At 40.2% G+C, this 20373-nt stretch overlaps 1 protein-coding gene across 2 annotated transcripts in view; it reads right to left on the bottom strand.

Moving 5' to 3' along the window:
* Window positions 1–20373, bottom strand: part of LOC140734385 (sushi repeat-containing protein SRPX2-like) — an 87353-nt gene that overhangs the window by 38355 nt on the left and 28625 nt on the right. The window contains exons 3-4 of one of the 2 annotated variants that reach the window (XM_073058264.1): window positions 15414–15497; window positions 5029–5220 (exon numbers count right to left, since the gene is read on the bottom strand). In XM_073058264.1, the coding sequence (XP_072914365.1) occupies window positions 5029–5220; window positions 15414–15497 (276 nt within the window). The remainder of the gene's footprint in view (window positions 1–5028; window positions 5221–15413; window positions 15498–20373) is intronic. The other variant, XM_073058265.1, reaches the window with a different exon arrangement.

Genomic DNA, 20373 nt, shown 5'->3' with positions numbered 1-20373 from the left:
GTACCATAATTGATTTTAAAACAAAGACCATGGGCACAGTAAAAATAGTCCAAAGATGTTAAAAGACTACGTTCAAAAGAAACCACCACACAGTTTCCACAAGTCCTCAGGGTCCCGATAGACTCGTCATCCCACGCAGGCGGCATATCCCCGCTATGGACTTCCACGGCGCCACCACACTCAGCCTTGCAGATGCAGCACGCAGTGAAAGCGCCCCGACCGCAGCAGACTCCGAGTCCGTTGAACCTCCGAGTCTCCGACCATCCCCTCTGACAAAGCCTCTCTGAGAACCATCCTCTGCACAGTGCACTTTGGTGCCCCCACCAACGGTCACCGGCAATGCGACCCTGAGGACTGGGGGCCTGTTCTTCCCAGCAGAGACCCGGAACTCACAACAGCAGCAGCAATGAAGAAGGCCTTCCTGGAGATTTCCAGATGTTCCTCCGTACTCCCACATCCATTTTCCATCAGATTAGGATTGTGCACGGCACCCCACTTAACAAATAACAGACATCAACTCCGGAGAGGCCGCTGCAAACTGTGTTGTGCCACCATCTTTAATATCTCTTTGCAACAGTCCACTGTCACTGCAGGGTTCAAGGCAGTGACCATCATTCCGGTGACCAAGAAAGCAATAGTAACTGACCTAAATGATTACCATCCACTGGCACTGCCTTCAGCAGTCATCAAGTGCTTTGAGCAGCTGGTTATGGGTGGTATACTTTCAGCTACATCGGACCCTTTCCAGTTCACCTACCACTCCATCCTGTCCTACATAGAAAACAATGCCTCATACAACAGGATGTTGGTCATTGACTTAAGCTCAGCGTTTAATACGAAGATCCATCAGAGGTTGATGGGCAAACTGTGCTAGTTGGGACTCAACACCCTCTCGGGAACTGGATATTGGAAAGATCACAGTCAGCCTGAGTTGGCAGCAGCATCTCATACTCCATCACACTGAGCATTGGTGTCCCCCAGGGCTGTGTGTTCAGTCCGCTGTTGTTCACAATGCTGACTCACAACTGCACTGCCAGATAATGCTCAAACCACATTATATATAGCAGATGACAACAAACTTGAACATGAGTTAGCTGAAGGTGCCAGTTATGGATATGGACTGAACGTGCCTGTTAGCTGTATATGCCAGTAAATGCCATGTATATGGAGTTATGATGTTGTTGCCATTACAGAGACCTAGTTGTGTGAGAGACAGGACTGCTCTTGAGTTTTGTTGTTTAAGATGTGATAGAGAGGGTGTAAAAGAGGTGGAAGTGTTGCACTACCGCAACAGGAGAACGTCACAACAGTACAGGTCTCATCCACAAATGAAATTGGGGTGGAGCTCTAAAGGTCAAACTACATTGGTGGAATTATCCTATAGCCTCCGCCTCCCCCCCCCCCCCCCCCATAGCCAGTGAGAGGTGGAAGAGCAGGTAGAAAATAGGTTGTATGAGGGTGCAGGAATAACAGGGCTGTCATAATGGAAGGTTTTAACTTCTCCAGTATTGCTCAAAATTTTCTTAATACAGAGGCCTAGATGGGGTGGAATTTCTTCAAAATGTCCAAGAGGAGGTAGTATGCAAAGAACCCAACAAGAGGAGAAAACATACTGGACCAGGTTTTGGGAAATGAAACTGGCCGAGTGACAGACCTGACAGTGAGTAAACATTTCAGGGATAGTGACCACAATTCATTATATTTTTGGTTATGAGTAAAGATAAAATCTGATTCTATGAAAAGTTTATGTTTAGTGATCACAAAACATATATCACATATTCTACTAAATTTGGGGAGGGCAAATTAGGACAGGATAAGAGAGGAGTTAAGGGCCATTGACTGGGATCATTTGCCGTCAGACAGGTCCATATCTGACAGGTGGAAGTTGTTTAAAGAGCAGCTGATCAGACTTCAAGGTTGGCATGTTTCTGGAAGGAGTAAGGACAAGGGTGGGAAGGTAGGAGAACTTTGGATGATCCAAGAGGTCCTAGATTTAGTCAGGAAGAAAAAGGAAGCATGCATAAGGTTTAGAAAGCTAAAATCGGACTGGATCCTTGTGGAATATAAAGATAGAAGGAAGTGCTCAAGCAGGCGATTACAAAGGTCAGAACAGGTAATGAAATGTCCTTGGCGAGCAGGATCAAGTAGAATCCCAAGGTATTTTACACTTTAACATTTTTTTGAAAACAATAACCAGGGAGATAGCAGGCCCAATTAAGGAGGGAAAAAGTTGAATTTTGAATTTGGATTCAGAGCTTGAGGCTGAGGTATTAAATGTGTAAATGATTATCAAAGAACACAGTGTGATATTGATCAGTTACAGATATGAATAGCAAAGTGGCAGATGGAGTTTAATCTGGGCAAGTGTGATATACCACACTTTGGGAGGTCAAATGAAAGGAGAAAGTAACACCCCCCCCCCCCCCCCAATAGCATTGAGCTCCAGAGGGATCTTGGATTCAGGTCCATAATTCATTGAAAGTGGCTTTTCAAACAAATAAGGTGGTAAAGAAGGCATATAGCATGTTTGCCTTCATTGGTGAGTATAAGAGTAAGGAATTTATGCTCAGGCTACAAAACTTTTAGTCAGACCACATTTGGAATATTGTATAAAATTCTGGTCACCCTGTTATATGAGGGGTGATTGATAAGTTCGTGGTCTAAGGTAGAAGGAGACAATTTTAGAAAACCTAGCACATTTATTTTTCAAAATAGTCCCCTCCTACATGTACACACTTGGTCCAGCGGTCATGGTGCATACGGATCCTTTTGTTGTAGAAGTGGTCCACAGCAGGGACTATTGTTAAGTTCATGGTCTAAGGTAGAAGGAGATGAGTTATACAGCTCTCATTATATGCACGTGCAGTTCAACTCTTTGAGTGAAAATACAGAAAGTTTGAAGTTAATAACTCATCTCCTTCTACCTTAGGCCATGAACTTATCAATCACCACTGCTGTGGACCACTTCTGGAGGTCTAAGACGCCGATTTCTACAAAGAAGGGATCCGTATGCTCCACAACCGCTGGACTAAGTGTGTAGATATAGGAAAAATAAATATGACAGGTTTTCTAAAATTGACTCCTTCTACCTTGGGCCACAAACTTATCAATCACCCCTTGTAAGAAGGATATGGAAAAGTAGAGAGGGTGCAGAAGTGGTTTACCGAGACGCTGTCTGGATTAGAGTGTGTGAGCTATATGGGAAGGCTGGACAAACTTGTGTTGTTCTCCTTCGAACATCAGAAGCTGAAGGACTACCTGACAAAGGATTTTTAAACTATGAGAGGCATAGATCAGGTAGAGCAGTGGTTCCCAACCTTTTTTTGGCCATGCCCCACCTAATCACCTCTAAAATCCTGATGCCCCCTGTGGTGATATATAATTCTTATTATTCAAAAAGTGAACTCCTATTCACCTGGAGGAAGCCTAAAAGACCATTAACTTGGTTTAAACAAGCTTCCAAAGAACATGGCATTCATGAAAGAGAAAAATAAAAGAACCAAAGGACTGTTAAAGTTCTGAGGAAGAAATTACTAAGAAATTGTAAAAAAAAGAACATTGATATTAAAATAATAATAATAAATAAATAAAACGATGCTGATTCGTTTCTACAGCATACAAAGACAGATACACCGTTTAAAAGAGATGACGCAATGTACACACCTTCACACCACCAAGAACCGAAAGCTACTGCAAAAAGCAGCATTGGCGCGACCTCGTACGAGTTTCTTACGCGTTTGGACTTGTTCATTCGTTCCTTCCTACATCAGTCAATTCATTAATTTAATTATGAAAGCCATTTGATGGTTGTATTGATGGTGATACACTATATATACAGTACATACGCAATTACACATGTACATACACACAAGTATTTTTATGTATGCATACTGTATATACACATATGTATTAACTCACACACACACTCATACTCACACAGACTTACTAGAAAAAATTCACTGTTAATAGCTCATTCTCGAATTGCCCCCCTTAAAAATCAAATTACCCCCCTGTGGGGCGTACGCCCCACATTGGGAACCACTGAGGTAGACCCCCCAGGGGTTCCTAACCAGGGGTAAACACACCCCTTGCTTAATGGTAATGGTCCATGGTTTAAAAAAAGTTGGAACTCAACCTTTCATGTAGACAGTAAGAATCTTTTCCCCAGCGCAGAAATATTAAACATCAGAGGACTTTTTTTTAAGTTTAGAGGGGGAAGTTTAAAGGTGACGTGAGAGAAAGTTTTTTTTAAATTTTTATGCAGTGAGGGGTAGGTGCCCAGAATACCTTTCCAGGTGTATACATGGAAGTGGAACCAGGCAGGTTGTTGGAGTTTTAAAGGCTTTTAGATACTATAGATACACAAATATGAAGGGAATGGAGAGATATGGGTGATACACAGAGGAAAGGCATTTAGAATAAGTTGGCAACAAGATCTGTACAAAATCATGGACTGAATGCCCTGTCCAGAGCTATACTGATCCATGTCTATGTTATAGAAGACTATGTATATTTACTATGTCTATGTACATTTTTACACAGTCAATAAAACTGAAGGTTATAGAATTAAAGAAATGAAGCGCTGTGTTCTGTATTATTCACCATATTATTCAATGTGGCTTCAATGATGTCCCAATATTGGTCAGGACACTCTTCAGCAGTGCCTGATTTTGACCAGGTATTCCTTCTGAAGTGCCATTTACCAGAGAATACCAGTTAGTGAAGAACCAGATAATTGGGCTTTGCTTCACACAAGCCCATTTCTGCTGATTGCTATCTACAGTTGCACATTCTGACAGGTATGCGCTGAGGAACCAGTCATCCATTGCTAGTTTAAACTCAGCAACCAGTTTTCCAGAACTTAATTATCAAGTGGCTCCATGCACACTGTTTGATACAACACTTAAAATAACTAATTCAACATAGACTGAAGACTCAGCTTCTAAGCTTTGAATAGCCCTGTTTCTTCCTTTTTTTATCCTCTGAACCAAATACAAGAGTCATAAAAACACATTACCACAAGCTTACCTCTGCATCTGCTGATTCCTGACCAGCGCCTGGTCACTCGACATTCAACCTGTCTTCGTCCAAAGAGTTTGAATCCTCTGTCACAAGATATATGACATCGCGTTCCAAGTGTACTCCTATAGTTTGGACCTCTTGGTGAATAGCATTCTGCAACCCCATTTTCTATGCTCAATGGATAACACCATCTTGGTTCTGTAAAAATCATGATTAACTACAAGTAAGTTCGATGTTTAGATTTGCTTATCTTTCCTGTAAAAAAGGGCAGTAATCATGGAATAGTTCCAAGTATAAGATCTTCAACTCCAAGATGGTGCCAGCGAAATACGGCGATGTTTTGTAGGCAGCTAGCAAACTTCCCAATGTACTAGTTCTGAACTATTCTCACTACAATCTGCAACCTGTAATTTCCTTAAAGAAAGGAAATTATAGACCAGTTATCCTGAACTCAGTGGTTGGGAAGATGTTGGAGTCAGTTGTTAAGGATGAGGTTACTTGATGACATAGAACAAGATAGGACAAAGTCATGGTTACGTTAAAGGAATATCTTGCCTGACAAAGCTGTTGGAATTCTTTGAGGAGATTACAAGTAGGATAGATAAATAGAATGCAGTGGATGTTGTATATTTGGATTCTCAGAAGGCCTTTGACAAGGTGCCACACAAAAGGCTGCTTACCAAGTTAAGAGCCCATGGTATAACAAGAAAGTTACTAACATAGTTAGAGCATTGGCTGATTGTATTCGACAGGGGTTGGTGTTTGGACCACTTGTTTTTGCGCTGTATATTAATGATTTAGATGTTGGAATAGATGGCTTTGTTGCTATGTTTGCAGATCATATGAAGATTGGTGACGGGGCAGGTGGTGTTGAAGAAACAGGTAGGCTACAGAAGGACTTGGACAGATTAGGAGAATGGGCAAGAAAGTGGCAAATGAAATACAATGTTGGAAAATGCATGGGCATGCATTTTGGTAGAAGAAATAAATATGCGGACTATTTTGTAAATGAGGAGAAAATGCAAAAATCTGAGATGCAAAGGGGTTGGGATTCCTTGTGCAGAACACCCTGAAGGTTAACTTGCAGGTTGAGTCAGTGGTGAGGATATCAAATGCAATGTTACCATTCATTTCAAGAGGTCTAGAATACAAGAGCAGAGATGTGATGCTGAAGCATTATAAGTTACTGTTCAGGCCTCACCATGACTATTGTGGACAGTTTGGGCTCCTCATTTTGGAAAGGATGTGCTGGCATTGGAGAGGGTCTAGAGGAGGTTAACAAGGATGATTCCAGGAATGGAAGTTTTATTGTATGATGAATGTTTGATAGCTCTGGCTCTGTACTCACCGAAATTTAGGATCAGCAGGGATCTCATTGAAACCTTTTGAATGTTGAAAGGCCTAGACAGAGTAGATGTGGAAAGAATGTTTCCCATGGTGGGGGAGTCTAAGACAAGAGGGCACAGTCTCAGGATAGAGCGGCGTCCATTTAAAGCAGAGATGTTGAGAAATTTCTTTAGCCAGAGGGTAGTGAATTTGTGGAATTTATTACTATAGGCTGCTATGGAGGCAAGGTCATTGGGTGTATTTAAGGCAGAGCTTGATAGGTTCTCAATTTGACATGGCTTCAAAGGCTACTGAGTGAAGGCTGGAAAGTGAGGCCAAGGAGGGGAAGAAAGGATCAGCCATGATTGGATGGTGGAGCAGACTTGATGGGTCAAATGGCCTAATTATACTTCTATGTTTTATGATTATGGTCTTATAAGTAACGCACATTTGAACATCTTAATAAATTAGTGATTTCATGATCTTCTGAAGGACTCGGTGGACTTCCAGGATTGCAGGCACGGCACCTTTAATCAGATGAAGGTACAGTACATTGTAGATTGTACCTCATCATGGCCAGAGAGAGAAAGGAGGGGAGGATGCCAAGCCAGATTAAAACCTCAGGGTGTAAAAGTTCCTCTATCATGTTAGCAAGTAGACAAACACTGGATACCAAGATGGAGGACATAAGGACAAGATTGCTGTATTGGAGGGAAATGAAGAATTGCTGTGTTCTGAGTTTCACAGAGACATGGCTCACCTCAGATACACTAGATTCATTGGTAAGACCTGAGGACTTCTGTCTTTCATGTTAAGTGTTTCGTGATGCTCAGATCTTGTCTCACTTCTGTTTTCCCCTGACTTTGAGCATCTAATGATTAAGTACCAACAGCTCTACTTACCAAGACAGTTCTTCTCTGTGACCCTGACCACAGTTTACATACCTCCAAAGGTCAATGTTAAGCAAGCAGTAATTAGCAAATAAGAAACAACCTAACATGCTGCCCTTCAGGTCATTGTTGGGGATTTCAATCAGATTTATTTAAAGAAATTTCCACCCAATTATGATCAACATATCTCCTGCAACACAAGTGGTCCCAATACACTCAACCACTGATATACTACGTCTAGGAATCCCTACCATTCCATCCCTAGACCGGGTTTCAGGGAATCTGATCATTTCGCTGTCCTCCTCCTACCCGCATACAGGTTGACGCTAAAGAGCAAAGCTCCAGAAGTAAGGGCATCAAAGAGGTGGTCACGGGAGGCAAAGGAGAATCAATGTGATTAGTTTGAGTCAGTGGACTAGGCTGTGTTCAAGGACTCAAAGTTGACATGGACTTTACATGAACAGTTGTAGATGATTTTGTGGGGACACACTCATTCAGAGACTTCCCCAAACAGAAACACTGGATGAACCAAGAGATCCACAATCTGCTAAGGGTCAAATGAGTGACACTTAAGTCTGTCCTCGAAGGTCCAGGTATGACCTCCGGAAAGCCTTCCCACAGGCAAAGTGGCAATAGCAGACCAAATGTGAATCACTGAAGGATGCTTGACCGCTGTGGCAGTGCTTTGAGAAACTGGTGATAAAGCATATCAACTCCTACTTGAGGAGCAACTTTGATCTGCTAGCATCACAACAAATGCCACTTCACTGTTCTTTACTCAACCCTGGAACCTCTTTCAGTGAATTTGCATACATCAGGTTGCTCTTCCTTGACTGCAGCTCAGCATTCAATACTCTCAGCCTCTCAAAACCAATCAAAAAGCTCCAAGACAAGACCGCAATACCTTCTTATGCAGTTGGATCATTGATTTCCTCACTTGCAGATCTTTGTCAGCTTGAATTGGCAACAACATCACCACAATCACCACCAGCACAGTTGCACCACAAGGCTGTGTGCTTAGCCTCTTGCTCTGCTCACTTTATGCTTATGACTGTAAGGCTATGCACAGCTCCATGCCATATTTAAGTTTGCTGAGGACAGTACTGGTGTTGGCCAAATCAAAGGAGGTGATGAATCAGCATACAAGAAGGGGATTGAAATCTGGTTGAGTGGTGCCACAACAATAACCTCTCACTCAACGTTAACAAGACAATGAGCAAATTATTGACTACAGGAGGGGAAACCAGAAATCCATGAGCCAGTCTTCATTGGGTGATCAAAGGTGGAGAGGGTCAGCAGCTTAAAATCCTCAGTGTTATCAGAGGATAAGTCCTAGGTCCAGCACGCAAGTGCTATTAGAAAGAAAGTACGGCAGTGCCTCTACACTTTTAGAAGTTTGCAAAAATTTGGCATGTCATCTAAAACTCTGACAAACTTCAATAAATGTGCAATGGAGAGTGTATTGTCTGGTTGCATCATGACCTGTTAAGGAAACACTCATGCCCTTGAATGAAAATGCTTATAAAAAGTAGTGGATTCAGGCCAGTCTATCTTGGGAGAACTGACCACATCTACATGGAACACTGTCACAGAAAAACAGCGTCCATCAACAAGGACCCCCACCATCCAGGGCATGCCCCCTTCTCCCTGCTGCCATCAGGAAGGAGGTATAGGAGCCGGAAGACCCACATCACCAGGTTCAGGCACAGTTATTACCTCTCAGACATCTGGCTCATCAACCAGAAGGGATAACTTCACTCATCCCATCATTGAATTGTTCCCACAACCTGACGACTCACTCTCAGAGACTCTTCATCTCATGTTGTCGATTTTTGTTGCTTATTTATTTATTTTGTATTTGCAGTTTGTTGTCTTTTGCCCGACTTGTTTCAGACAATCTTTCATTGATTCTACTGCGTTTCATTGTATTTACTGTAATTGCCCACAAGAAAATAAATCTCAGGGTTGTACAGGGTGATGTGCTACTTTGATAATAAATTTAGTGTGAACTTTGAACTTCAATAAGTGCCCTTCATAAGTGAGCATGGTTCATGTCTAAGCTGAGACAGCAGAATTTGATAGATGTATTGCATCCAAAATTGAACCTGATCTTACGAGACCTCAAGGGTTGGCAATCACGATGGTTTTGCCCACTGAACATAACTTTCCTTCTCAGGAGAAATTCAGGGAAATTATATCGTATCTCTATCCCTTGCTTTGCTGTTATCAACTCTATAAAAAAAATTCAGTACTGCACGATGCATCCATGAAGACACCAAATAATTTTATTCTTTGTAATAAAACAAAGGATAAAGAAAAAGAGTATGTAATAATTATTTGGAAGATAATCTGATTATGAGTACGATCACAAACCCCAAATCATTTTTCATTTCTCCTTCATTACCTTCCACTTCATTTGCCCCTTGGTTAACGCATGGCAACTGGGTATATTGGTCCCAAACAAGTTAAAAATGAAAAGTAATCGATAATAAGAATCATTCATTGATAGTATGTGGTAATTGAAAACAAAAATCATGTACACGAACCATGAGATAAAATTCACAAATGCCGCAGGCCCTCTCTTAGCTTATCTACAGTACATGGCTGTTTATCATGTATGTTTAATAGGTATTCTTAATGTAATTAGTTCTCCTATTACAGGACAATGCATCCTGATTCTGCCTTTGCTAAACATCAAGAGATACTCACTTTTGACCAGACCTTGAGATCCCCCTCTTTGTCTCTCTCTGCCCAGTGTCAGAGAGATATTTATCTCATAGTCACATTAACCCACCCAGATCCTACATAACCTCTCAACTCTCATTTGTTCAACCTTGACCTATCTGCTCATAAGTTTAAACACTTCAGCCATTCCCTGGTTAGTGTAGAGCCTGAAATTCTGCACACATTAGTTTTATTAAGAGTTTACATAGTCTACCAATTATTTTTCCACTTTATATTTCATTCTTCTTGTAGTTGAACCTTAAATTGCCATAGTGCTGAGGTGTGGCATGACAAGTGCTCCAAATCATTTGACTGCAGGTTCCTTTAAATTTAGGGTTCGCAGCCTGGGGTCAACAGACCCCTCAGTTAATGGTAGGGGTCCATGGCAGACAAAAGGTTGAAAACCCTTACTTTATATTATTTTCAACTGTATACAGTATTGCTTTAGGCTATTTATTGCTGCAATTGCCTGAACACATAGGTCTTCAATTTCTTACTTTGCTGTTTTCATTCCAATCACTACACGTGTCTTTATCTTATAACTTCTGAACTGTTTTCTTCAATTTGGCATTATCATTAAATTTGATGACTTGACACTGTTGTTAAGAGGTACACTCTGTAAATAGTTTCAACACCAGGTCATAAGAGCACCATGTAATTCCCTCATCTTGAAGTAATATGGTATCCTTTGTAACTTCAAAACATTAAACTAATTCAAAAGGAAGACACAGGAGACTGAAATGTGAACTAACATCATGTTTTACTTTAAACAAAACATGTGCATATCATGTGGTAGCGTGATGACATATGCAATTCACATATTTTTATGTTAAACTAGTAATGAATTATTTAAAGAACAAGAATTGCCACAATGGGCCAATGGCAGATGGAATCTCAATGGCTCTCCACGTGGCTTTAGACCACCTGGACAACACAAGCACCTATGTCAGGATGCTGTTCATCGACTATAGCTCAGCATTTATCATCATTCCCACTATCCTGATTGAGAAGTTACAGAACCTGAGCCACTGTACCTCCCTCTGCAATTGGATCCTTGACTTACTAACTGGAAGACCACAATCTGTGCAGATTGGTGATAACATCTCCTCATCGCTGATGATCCAACAGGGGTGTGTGCTTAGCCCATTGCTCTACTCTCTATATACACATGACTATGTGGCTAAGCATAGCTCAAATACCATCTATAAGTTTACCGACAATACAACCATTGTTGGTAGAATCACAGGTGGTAACGAGAGGGCGTACAGGAGTGAGATATGCCAACTAGTGGAATGGTGCTGCAACAACAACCTGGCACTCAACGTCAGTAAGACGAAAGAGCTGATTGTGGACTTCAGGAAGGGTAAGATGAAGGAACACATACCAATCCTCACAGAGGGATCAGAAGTGGAGAGAGTGTGCAGTTTCAAGTTCCTGGGTGTCAAGGTCTCTGATGATCTAACCTGGTCCCAACATATTGATGCAGTTAAAAAAAAGGCAAGACAGCAGCTATACTTTATTAAGAGTTTGAAGAGACTTGGTAGGTCAACAAATACACTCAAAAACTTCTATAGTTGTATCATGGAGAGCATTCTGACAGGCTGCTTCACTGTCTGGTATGGGGGGGGGGGCAACTGTACAGAACAGAAAAAGCTGCAGAGGGTTGTAAATTTAGTCAGCTCCATCTTGCGTACTAGCCTACAAAGTACCCAGGACATCTTCAAGTAGTGGTGTCTCAGAAAGGCAGCGTCTATTATTAAGGACCCCCAGCACCCAGGGCATGCCCTTTCCTCACTGTTAGGAGGTACAGAAGCCTGAAGGCACACACTCAGTGATTCAGGAACAGGTCCTCCCCCTCTGCCATCTGATTCCTAGATGGACACTGAAACCATGAACACTACCGCACTTTTTTTAAAAATAATACTTATTTCTGTTTTTTGCATGATTTTTAATCCATTTAATATATGTATACTGTATAAAGTATATTGAATAAGATTCTTATTATTATTTTATTTTTTCTTCTATTATGTATTGCATTGAACTGCTGTTGCTAAGTTAACAAATTTCAAGTGACATGCCGGTGATAACAAACCTGATTCTGATTCCTGAACCTGAATGCTTGTTCAAACAATATAGAAATGTTTGTATTTACAAGATTACTCAAATATTACTGAAATATATTATACACAACATAATACAACTAATAGTTTTAAACCATATTTTTATCTCAGCCTTTTATTCCGAATCCTCACTACACTGACATTTGCTGAAAGACTTTCATGAATGTTATTTCCAAATACGTTTTGGAAATCCAGGTGTACTGTCTCATGGGGTTTCCATTATCTATCAACATTCTGAGTTCACCATTGCAGCTGTGTTGGTTAAAATCACATAATATGATAACTTTATTTGCATTATCTTTTCTGATATTCTAATAGTACTGCTTGTGGTCAGTGACTAAATTTTGAGGCAATAGAAAATTCACTGGATGCCAAATGGCACATAACTCTACGTGGAAGTAATTAGGAAATTTATTTGCTCATCAACTCTTCCATTGGATCAGAAATCTTTATTAATCCTTTCAAATATTGATGCCTGGTCTCCATCAATTAAAAATAATGACAATATTTCCTGAATATTGTCAAGGTTGTTAATTTTTAGTCAACATATACCAACTACACAAACATTCTCTACTGAAAACTCTGATTAATACCTTCCTTAATCTTTTCATGTGAAGCTGGTTTTTGGTGACTGGTTATCAGCATTATGCCAATACTGTCTGAATGGGGCCATTTCTGGTTGGCTGTCAGTGACTCGTGGTGATCTGCAGGGATCAGTTTTGGGACTGCTTTGTTTCACATTATATGTCAATGATTTGGATGATGGAATTGCTGGCTTTGTGGCCATGTTTGTGAATGATAAGATGATAAGTGGAAGGGCAGGTAGTATTGAGGAAGCAGGATGTCTGCATAAGACACATTAGAAGGTGTTATATTTGAATGCACACTATATGGAATAAGGTAGGTGAACTTATAGCACAGTTAGAGACTGGCAGGTGTGACGATGAGGACACCACTAAGTCTTGGTTCAGGGAAGATTATAGATAGGAGTTCAACATCCAAAGAAGCACATTGTGTCAAAAGGCCAGGCAGGTAGACAGAGGGGGTGGGTGGCTCTGTTGGTGAAAAATGAAATCAAATCCTTTGAAAGAGGTGACATAGGATCAGAAGGTATAGAATCCTTGTGGGTAGAGTTAAGAAACTGCAAGGGTAAAAAGACCCTGATGGGAGTTATACACAGGCCTCTGAACCATAGCCAGGGTGTCATCTACAAACTACAATGGGAGATATGAAAAAAAGACGTGTGAAAAGGAAAATGTTACAACAGTAATGGGGAATTTCAATATGCAGGTAGATTGGGAAAATTAGGTTGATGCTGGATCCCAAGAGGGGGAATTTGTAGAATGCCTACAAGATAGCTTTTTAAAGCAGCTCATGGTTGGGGCCAATAGGGGATCAGCTATTCAGGATTGGGTGTTCTGCAATGAACTGGAATTGATTAGAGAGCTTAAGGTAAAGGAACCCTTAGGAGGCAGTGATCATAATAGGATAGAATTCACCCTGCAGCTTGAGAGGGAGAAGCTAAAGTCAAATGTATCAGATTTACAGTTGATGAGACAGGAATTACATGAAGTAGGAGGAGCAGGCCAAAGTTGATTGGAAGGTGACACTAGCAAGGATGTCAGCAGAGCAGCAATGACCAGAAATTCTAGAAGCAATTTGAAAGGCACAGGATAAATACAACCCAATGAAGAAGAAGTTTCCTGAGGGCAGGATGATATAACCATGTCTGAAAAGGGAAGTCAAAGCTAACATAAAGGCCAAAGAGGGCTTGTAATAGAACAAAAACTAGTGGGAAGTTAGAGAATTGGGAAGCTTTTAAAAACCAACTAAAAAGTCATCAAGAGGGAAAAGATGGAATACAAAGGTAAGCTCTCAAATAATATTAAAGAGGATACCAAAGGTTTCTTCAGATACATCAGGGGTAAAAGAGAGGCAAGAGTAGATATTGGACCACTGGGAAATTATGGTGGGGGTTAGTAATGGGGGAATCAGGAAATGGAGGATGAACTGAATAAGCAGCTTTGCATCATTTTTCACTGTAGAAAACACTAGCAGTATGCCAGAAGTTCAAGACTGTCAAGGGGCAAAAGTTAGCTTTTGCTATTACTAGGGAAAAGGTACTTGATAAACTGAAAGGTCTGTAGGTCAACAAGTCACTTGGACCAGATGGTCTACACCCCTGGTTATGAAAGAGGAGGCTGAAGAAATTGTGGAGGCATTAGTAATGATCTTTCAAGAATCAAGATTTTGGCATGGTTCTGGGGGAATGGAAAATTGCAAAGCTCGTTCCACTCTTCAAAATGGAGAGAGGCAGAAAAAAGGAAATTATAGGCCAGTGAGTCTGACTTCAGTGGTTGGGAAGATGTTTGAGTTAATTGTTAGGTGGATTGGAAGAGGACGTTAGCAGGGATGTTGGCAAAGCAGCAATGTTAGCATTCATTTCAAGAGGACACAATAGAAAAGTAAGGATGTAATGCTGAGGCTTAATACTGCTGGCATTGGAGAATGTCCAGTGGAGGTTCACAAAAATAACCCTGGGATTGAAGATGTTAACATGTGAGGAGCACTTGATGGCTCTGGGCCTACTCACTGAAGTTTAAAAAATGAGGGGAATCTCATTGAAACTTATCAAATATTGTAACACCTAGATATGTGGTGAGGATGTGAAGAGGATGTTTCCTATAATGGGGGAGTCTTGGACCAGAGGGCAAGACAAGGATGTCCCTTTTGAATAGAGATGAGGAATTTAGCTATAGGGTGGTGAACTTGTGGAATTCATTGCCACAGACAGGTGTGAAGGCCCAGTCATTGTGTACCTTTAAAGCAGGAGTTGATAGGATCTTGATTAGTAAAGGTGTCAAAGGTTACAGGGAGAAGGCAAGAGAATGGGGTTGAGACGGATAATAAATCAGCTATGATGGAATAGTGGAGCAGACTCGATAGACTGAATCTTCTAATTCTGCTCCTGTCTTATGGTCTTATAAAGTAAGCAGAATACCTCACTGTTATGCATAAGACCATAAGACATAGGAACTCTGGATCTGTACTGGTTCAAATGAACTAGAAAATGGAAAATACACATTTCTCAATCCAAAATGGCCTGAAATGTTTCTTAGTGCTATTTATCATCTCATATCACAGAAAGTTGTAAAAGTTAGTTATCTATATGGATTTAAATATTCCTCCTAAGTTCTCAGCATTCTCATGATAAAATAGCACATCACAACAATTTTGTTTTCATTGATATTAATAACATAATGACTATAATTAAAATAATTAAGTCAGAGGAGATATTACAGACCTATTTTGCTATAAATGAACAGCTTACCTTTATACCTCAAGTGATAACTGCTTTCAGTATACTGAACACTGTAATCAACATCATGGGTTCCAGCATGAGAATATCCAGATCCTAGGGAAAAAAAATCAATATGATTGATACACTTTTATATTTCATTCAGTATGCAGCTCTCATTTGTATAGACTAGTGACATTTCAGCAATATTTTATGATGGTAGTACTCGTTATCTTGAGTAAATGATAAACTGCTTCTCTCCTACTGAACTTCACCATAACTGGAGAAGTTCAAAGGGAATCAATTCTCTGTGGCAGGCTCTACAAAATGATTTATGATAAACATGGATTTGTAGCACGTAGTTGAATCGTGTCAGACAACATGGCATATTGGCAAACCAAAGAAAGAAGAACCAATCACTTGTCACTTTGCATTGACATTGTACGATATCTGGCATCCATGAATCATGTCAGCATATTAAATACAGCTTCATTCTACTTAACTCCAAATAATTCAAAGTTCTTCTGAATGAGATAGTCTTGTTAGGTCAAGCAATAAGAAGATACTCAATGTCTTGTTGTGTTAACAAAAATATGTAGCTATTTAGCAATTATATGCAACTGGGCTTGGGGGAGGGGGGGAATTAGATTCACATGTTCAAGAGAAAATTATGACCTGGCTTCAAAGTGAACAGGTTGAATACTCAGTCACATGTTCCTTATCCAAGGGTAAGCATGAAGAAGTAGAAAATACTACCTGGACCCCAAGGGTTAAATTACAAAGAAAGACTGCATAGTCAAAGGTTGTAGTTGCTGAAATTAACAAAGTTGATAGGGTGATATTAAAGGAAAATGATCAGGATGAAAAAAAAGGCTCCTTTTCCCCACTAGCTGTGAAGTCTAGGTCTTTCAAGTGAGTTAGGAAACATTTCTACAAACAGAGGATTTTAGAAATTTGGAACTCTTTTCTGTGGATGGAAACAATGGCTGATTTATATTTTGAAACTGATTGATCTTTTTTACTGAGACACATTCAGAGATTATAGGGAAATGATTGGTGTATGGAATTAGGAAACATCACCGTGATCTCATTTTAAAGCAGAATAGTGCAAACTGCACCATGTTTCATTGGGTCTTATAAGTAATCTCAGAAATATGAATTATAATGGAGTATATTAGGAGGAGGAGTATAGGAAACTGATACAGAACTTTGTGATATGGTGCAACTCAAACTACCTGCGTCTCAATATCACCAAGACCAAGGAGATGGTGGTGGACTTTAGGAGATCTAGGCCTCATATGGAGCCAGTGATCATTAATGGAGAATGTGTGGAGCAGGTTAAGACCTACAAGTATCTGGGAGTACAGTTAGACGAGAAGCTAGACTGGACTGCCAACACAGATGCCTTGTGCAGGAAGGCACAGAGTCGACTGTACTTCCTAAGAAGGTTGGCGTCATTCAATGTCTGTAGTGAGATGCTGAAGATGTTCTATAGGTCAGTTGTGGAGAGCGCCCTCTTCTTTGTGGTGGCGTGTTGGGGAGGAAGCATTAAGAAGAGGGACACCTCACGTCTTAATAAGCTGGTAAGGAAGGCGGGCTCTGTCGTGGGCAAAGTACTCGAGAGTTTAACATCGGTAGCTGAGCGAAGGGCGCTGAGTAGGCTACGGTCAATTATGGATAACTCTGAACATCCTCTACATAGCACCATCCAGAGACAGAGAAGCAGTTTCAGCGACAGGTTACTATCGATGCAATGCTCCTCAGACAGGATGAAGAGGTCAATACTCCCCAATGCCATTAGGCTTTACAATTCTACCGCCAGGACTTAAGAACTTTTTAAAAGCTATTATTAATGCTTTTTGAGATAGTGATTTAGATGCATATCATATTTTTTTTACTGAGTTAAGTATTGTATGTAATTAGTTTTGCTACAACAAGTGTATGGGACATTGGGAAAAAAAAGTTGAATTTCCCCATGGGGATGAATAAAGTATCTATCTATCTATTTATCTATCTACTATCTATCTATCTATCTATCTATCTATCTATCTATCTATCTATCTATCTATCTATCTATCTATCTAATGAGGAAATAACTTATTGTTTATATCCTCAGAGCCCTGGTGTGTATATTGTTTTCTATCAGAGTAGAAGATCTCACATTTTTTCTATATTACATACTATCTATCATTACCCATTGACTTAGAATGTCTATAGCTCTTTGAAGCCTCACAATTCATAAACCCACTCAGCTTTGTGTCCTCAATAAAATTAAACATATTAGACTTGGTTTCCTTTTTCATATCATTAACATAAATTTGAGAAAAACAGGAATCCAATACCAATTCCTTTGGTATCCCACTAGACACAGCATCTCAACCTGAATTTAATCCATTCATTCTTACTCTGCTTTACTTACCCTGAAAAGTCCAAATACATCACTTCAAATGTACTGTTTTCACTTATTTGGCTAAACACAGCCCTAAAAATTTTTAGCAGATTTATCAAAGATAGTTTCCCTTTCATAAATCCAAGTTGATTCTAGCCTGATCATCTTATTTTTTTCCCCAATTGCTGTGATACTTCTGAGCATCTGATGTCAAGTTAACTGATTTGCAGTTCTTCTGTTCTCCATCCTTACCCAATACTATGATTACATTTACTACCATGTAATCGGTGGGAATTGTTGCAGAATCTATGGATTTCTGGAAAATGACTACCATCTCAACTGCTATCCTTCTGTTAACCTCAGAATGTAAAGCAACAGGTCCTGTGGAATTAATTAGCTGCCAGTTATACTGTTCCCTTCAGTAATTTTATTAAAGTAATGCTCATTTCTTTCAACACTGTAATCTCTCTGAATCTGTTGTTCACTATTGCAGGAAACTTTTAGATGTCCTCTTCCATAAAAGGTAAAAAAAAATGTTTAGTTTCTCTGTTATTTCCTTGTCCCAATATTATTTATCCTGCCTCAGTCAGCAAGATATCCACATTATCTCTTTTGTCCTTTTCAGATTTTTGTAGAAGCTTCTACAGTTTGTTTTAAGTGTTCCCCGTTCTCAAACCAAACCCTTCAGGGGCTGGAAGAACAATAAGTGGTCAATCAAATTTGAAATAAGTGATTATAGGGTTAGAAATCAGAGGAAAAATAAAATTACTTGGAATACACAACAAAATAGACAGCATCTGTGCAGACAGAAACAAATCTGCTGCCATTTTTAATGAAAGAAAATTTACCTGTTCATCCCATCCTCACAAAGTCCTTGATTTAACTTTTTTAGTTCTTCATTCTTCCTGATAGTTGCCAATCTGCTTACCTGATGATTGTTTCAGCTCATATTGATGCACCCTATCTATCCCCTGATCTGCCAAGGTATTGATATGGTTGGTCCAGTTGAGTTTTTGGTCAATAATGATCCACAGGATATTTGACTGAGGTATGACTCTGACCACAGAAGCATTTTCCCTTTGATCCCCAGCAGCTTCAGTTCTTCAATTACACGCCACACCTAGTCAAATGCATATCAAGGACAGTCATCCTCTTCTCTGGTCTTAACATAGACTTAAAATATGGAACTGGTAAGCAGATTATTAGCTAGTAAGAGTCACATGATGCCACTACTAATGACACCTTTTATCAATTTACCATAGACTGTGCAATAATTAGCTGGAATGTATTTATTCTACTTTTCGTAAACAGCAATATACCTGGGCAGTTTTCTACCTTGTCAAGTCGATACGTCTGTTGTAACAATACTGGAATGGCTTTGCTAAAGAAGCAGCTAGCTTGGAACACTACTTATCACTACTACAAGTAGGATGTTGTCTGTTTCCATCACCTTTACTGCACCTAGTGCACTCAGCTGTTTCTTGATATCAGATTGAGTTAATTGAACTGGTGAAGATATTTGTACAATAGTGAAGTTGTCAGGAACTGAAATGCACCAGCAATTTGAGCAAATATGATTAGAAATACTACAGACTTGTCCTTAGTGTCTCAGGCATCCCACCTCTCCCAGAAGTTCTGGGAGTCTCCTGCAAATTGATGGTGCTACCTCCCTGAAATGAGTTTTTGCAGGGTGGGATGTCTGGCGTCTCCACCCACCATCCATTTAGATGTCCCCCACCACTCATGTTCCAAAATTGTAGACCTTCCATACAATTCATTGATCATTTATCCCAGTTGCAGTTTTCCTGTTTTGGATGTATTCAGTGCTATAGTGCTCCATTTCAGGGATGGCATCTTATTGAAGATATGTACAAGCCTGAATGGGTAACTATGGCAAATTTCCTTAGCACAGTACAATCAATTTCAGATGCGCTTTTACTATAACCAGTAGTTTCATAGTCAATATTGCTAAAACCAGCTTTCTTACAATTTTACCTGAATTTAAATTCCACTGCAGCCATGGTGGGACTTGAATATGACATACCCAACTATCCTCATCCATGTTATCTTTGTGTGTGCCTGCATTAGGCTGTTCTTGGAACCAACGTACGTGACTCTACATGACTCCAGTTTTGCAAAAGATAGGCGTGATGCCACGCTGCACAATGTCCCAGTCAGCTGGACATTGCCACACTGTCTATTCTTCATGAAAAAGTTATTTCTGTAAAGCACTTTGGACCAGAAATTCATCAGGCATTGAACATCCTGCAGGCACTGTGAGACAAAGACACCATTAATCATGTGAGGTTGTTCCCTGAGCTGACTGCCAAAGTCATCTGGCAGAATCTCTCATCAACAGAACTCACCATCAAGCACCAAACATTCATTCCTCTGGCAGTGAGAGGGACAACCCCCCACCTCCCATCCCAGTCAGATCCTTCAGGTATGGCTGGAATCTCCCAACACACTCTGCCTCCTTGCAAAGAAGGTCTGGAGATGGTTTCAAGGTACCTTGTCACAGTTCATACCAAGCAGCTGTATAATAGAGCCTGGTCTACAGCTATTCCCAAGGATGCCTACCAAGACATGAATCAAAATCATCAA

The sequence above is a fragment of the Hemitrygon akajei genome, chromosome 10 (genome assembly GCF_048418815.1).
Source record: "Hemitrygon akajei chromosome 10, sHemAka1.3, whole genome shotgun sequence".
Taxonomy (NCBI): Eukaryota; Metazoa; Chordata; class Chondrichthyes; order Myliobatiformes; family Dasyatidae; genus Hemitrygon; species Hemitrygon akajei.
Note: the sequence above shows the minus strand (reverse complement) of the source record. Positions and strands in the feature narration are given on the sequence as shown.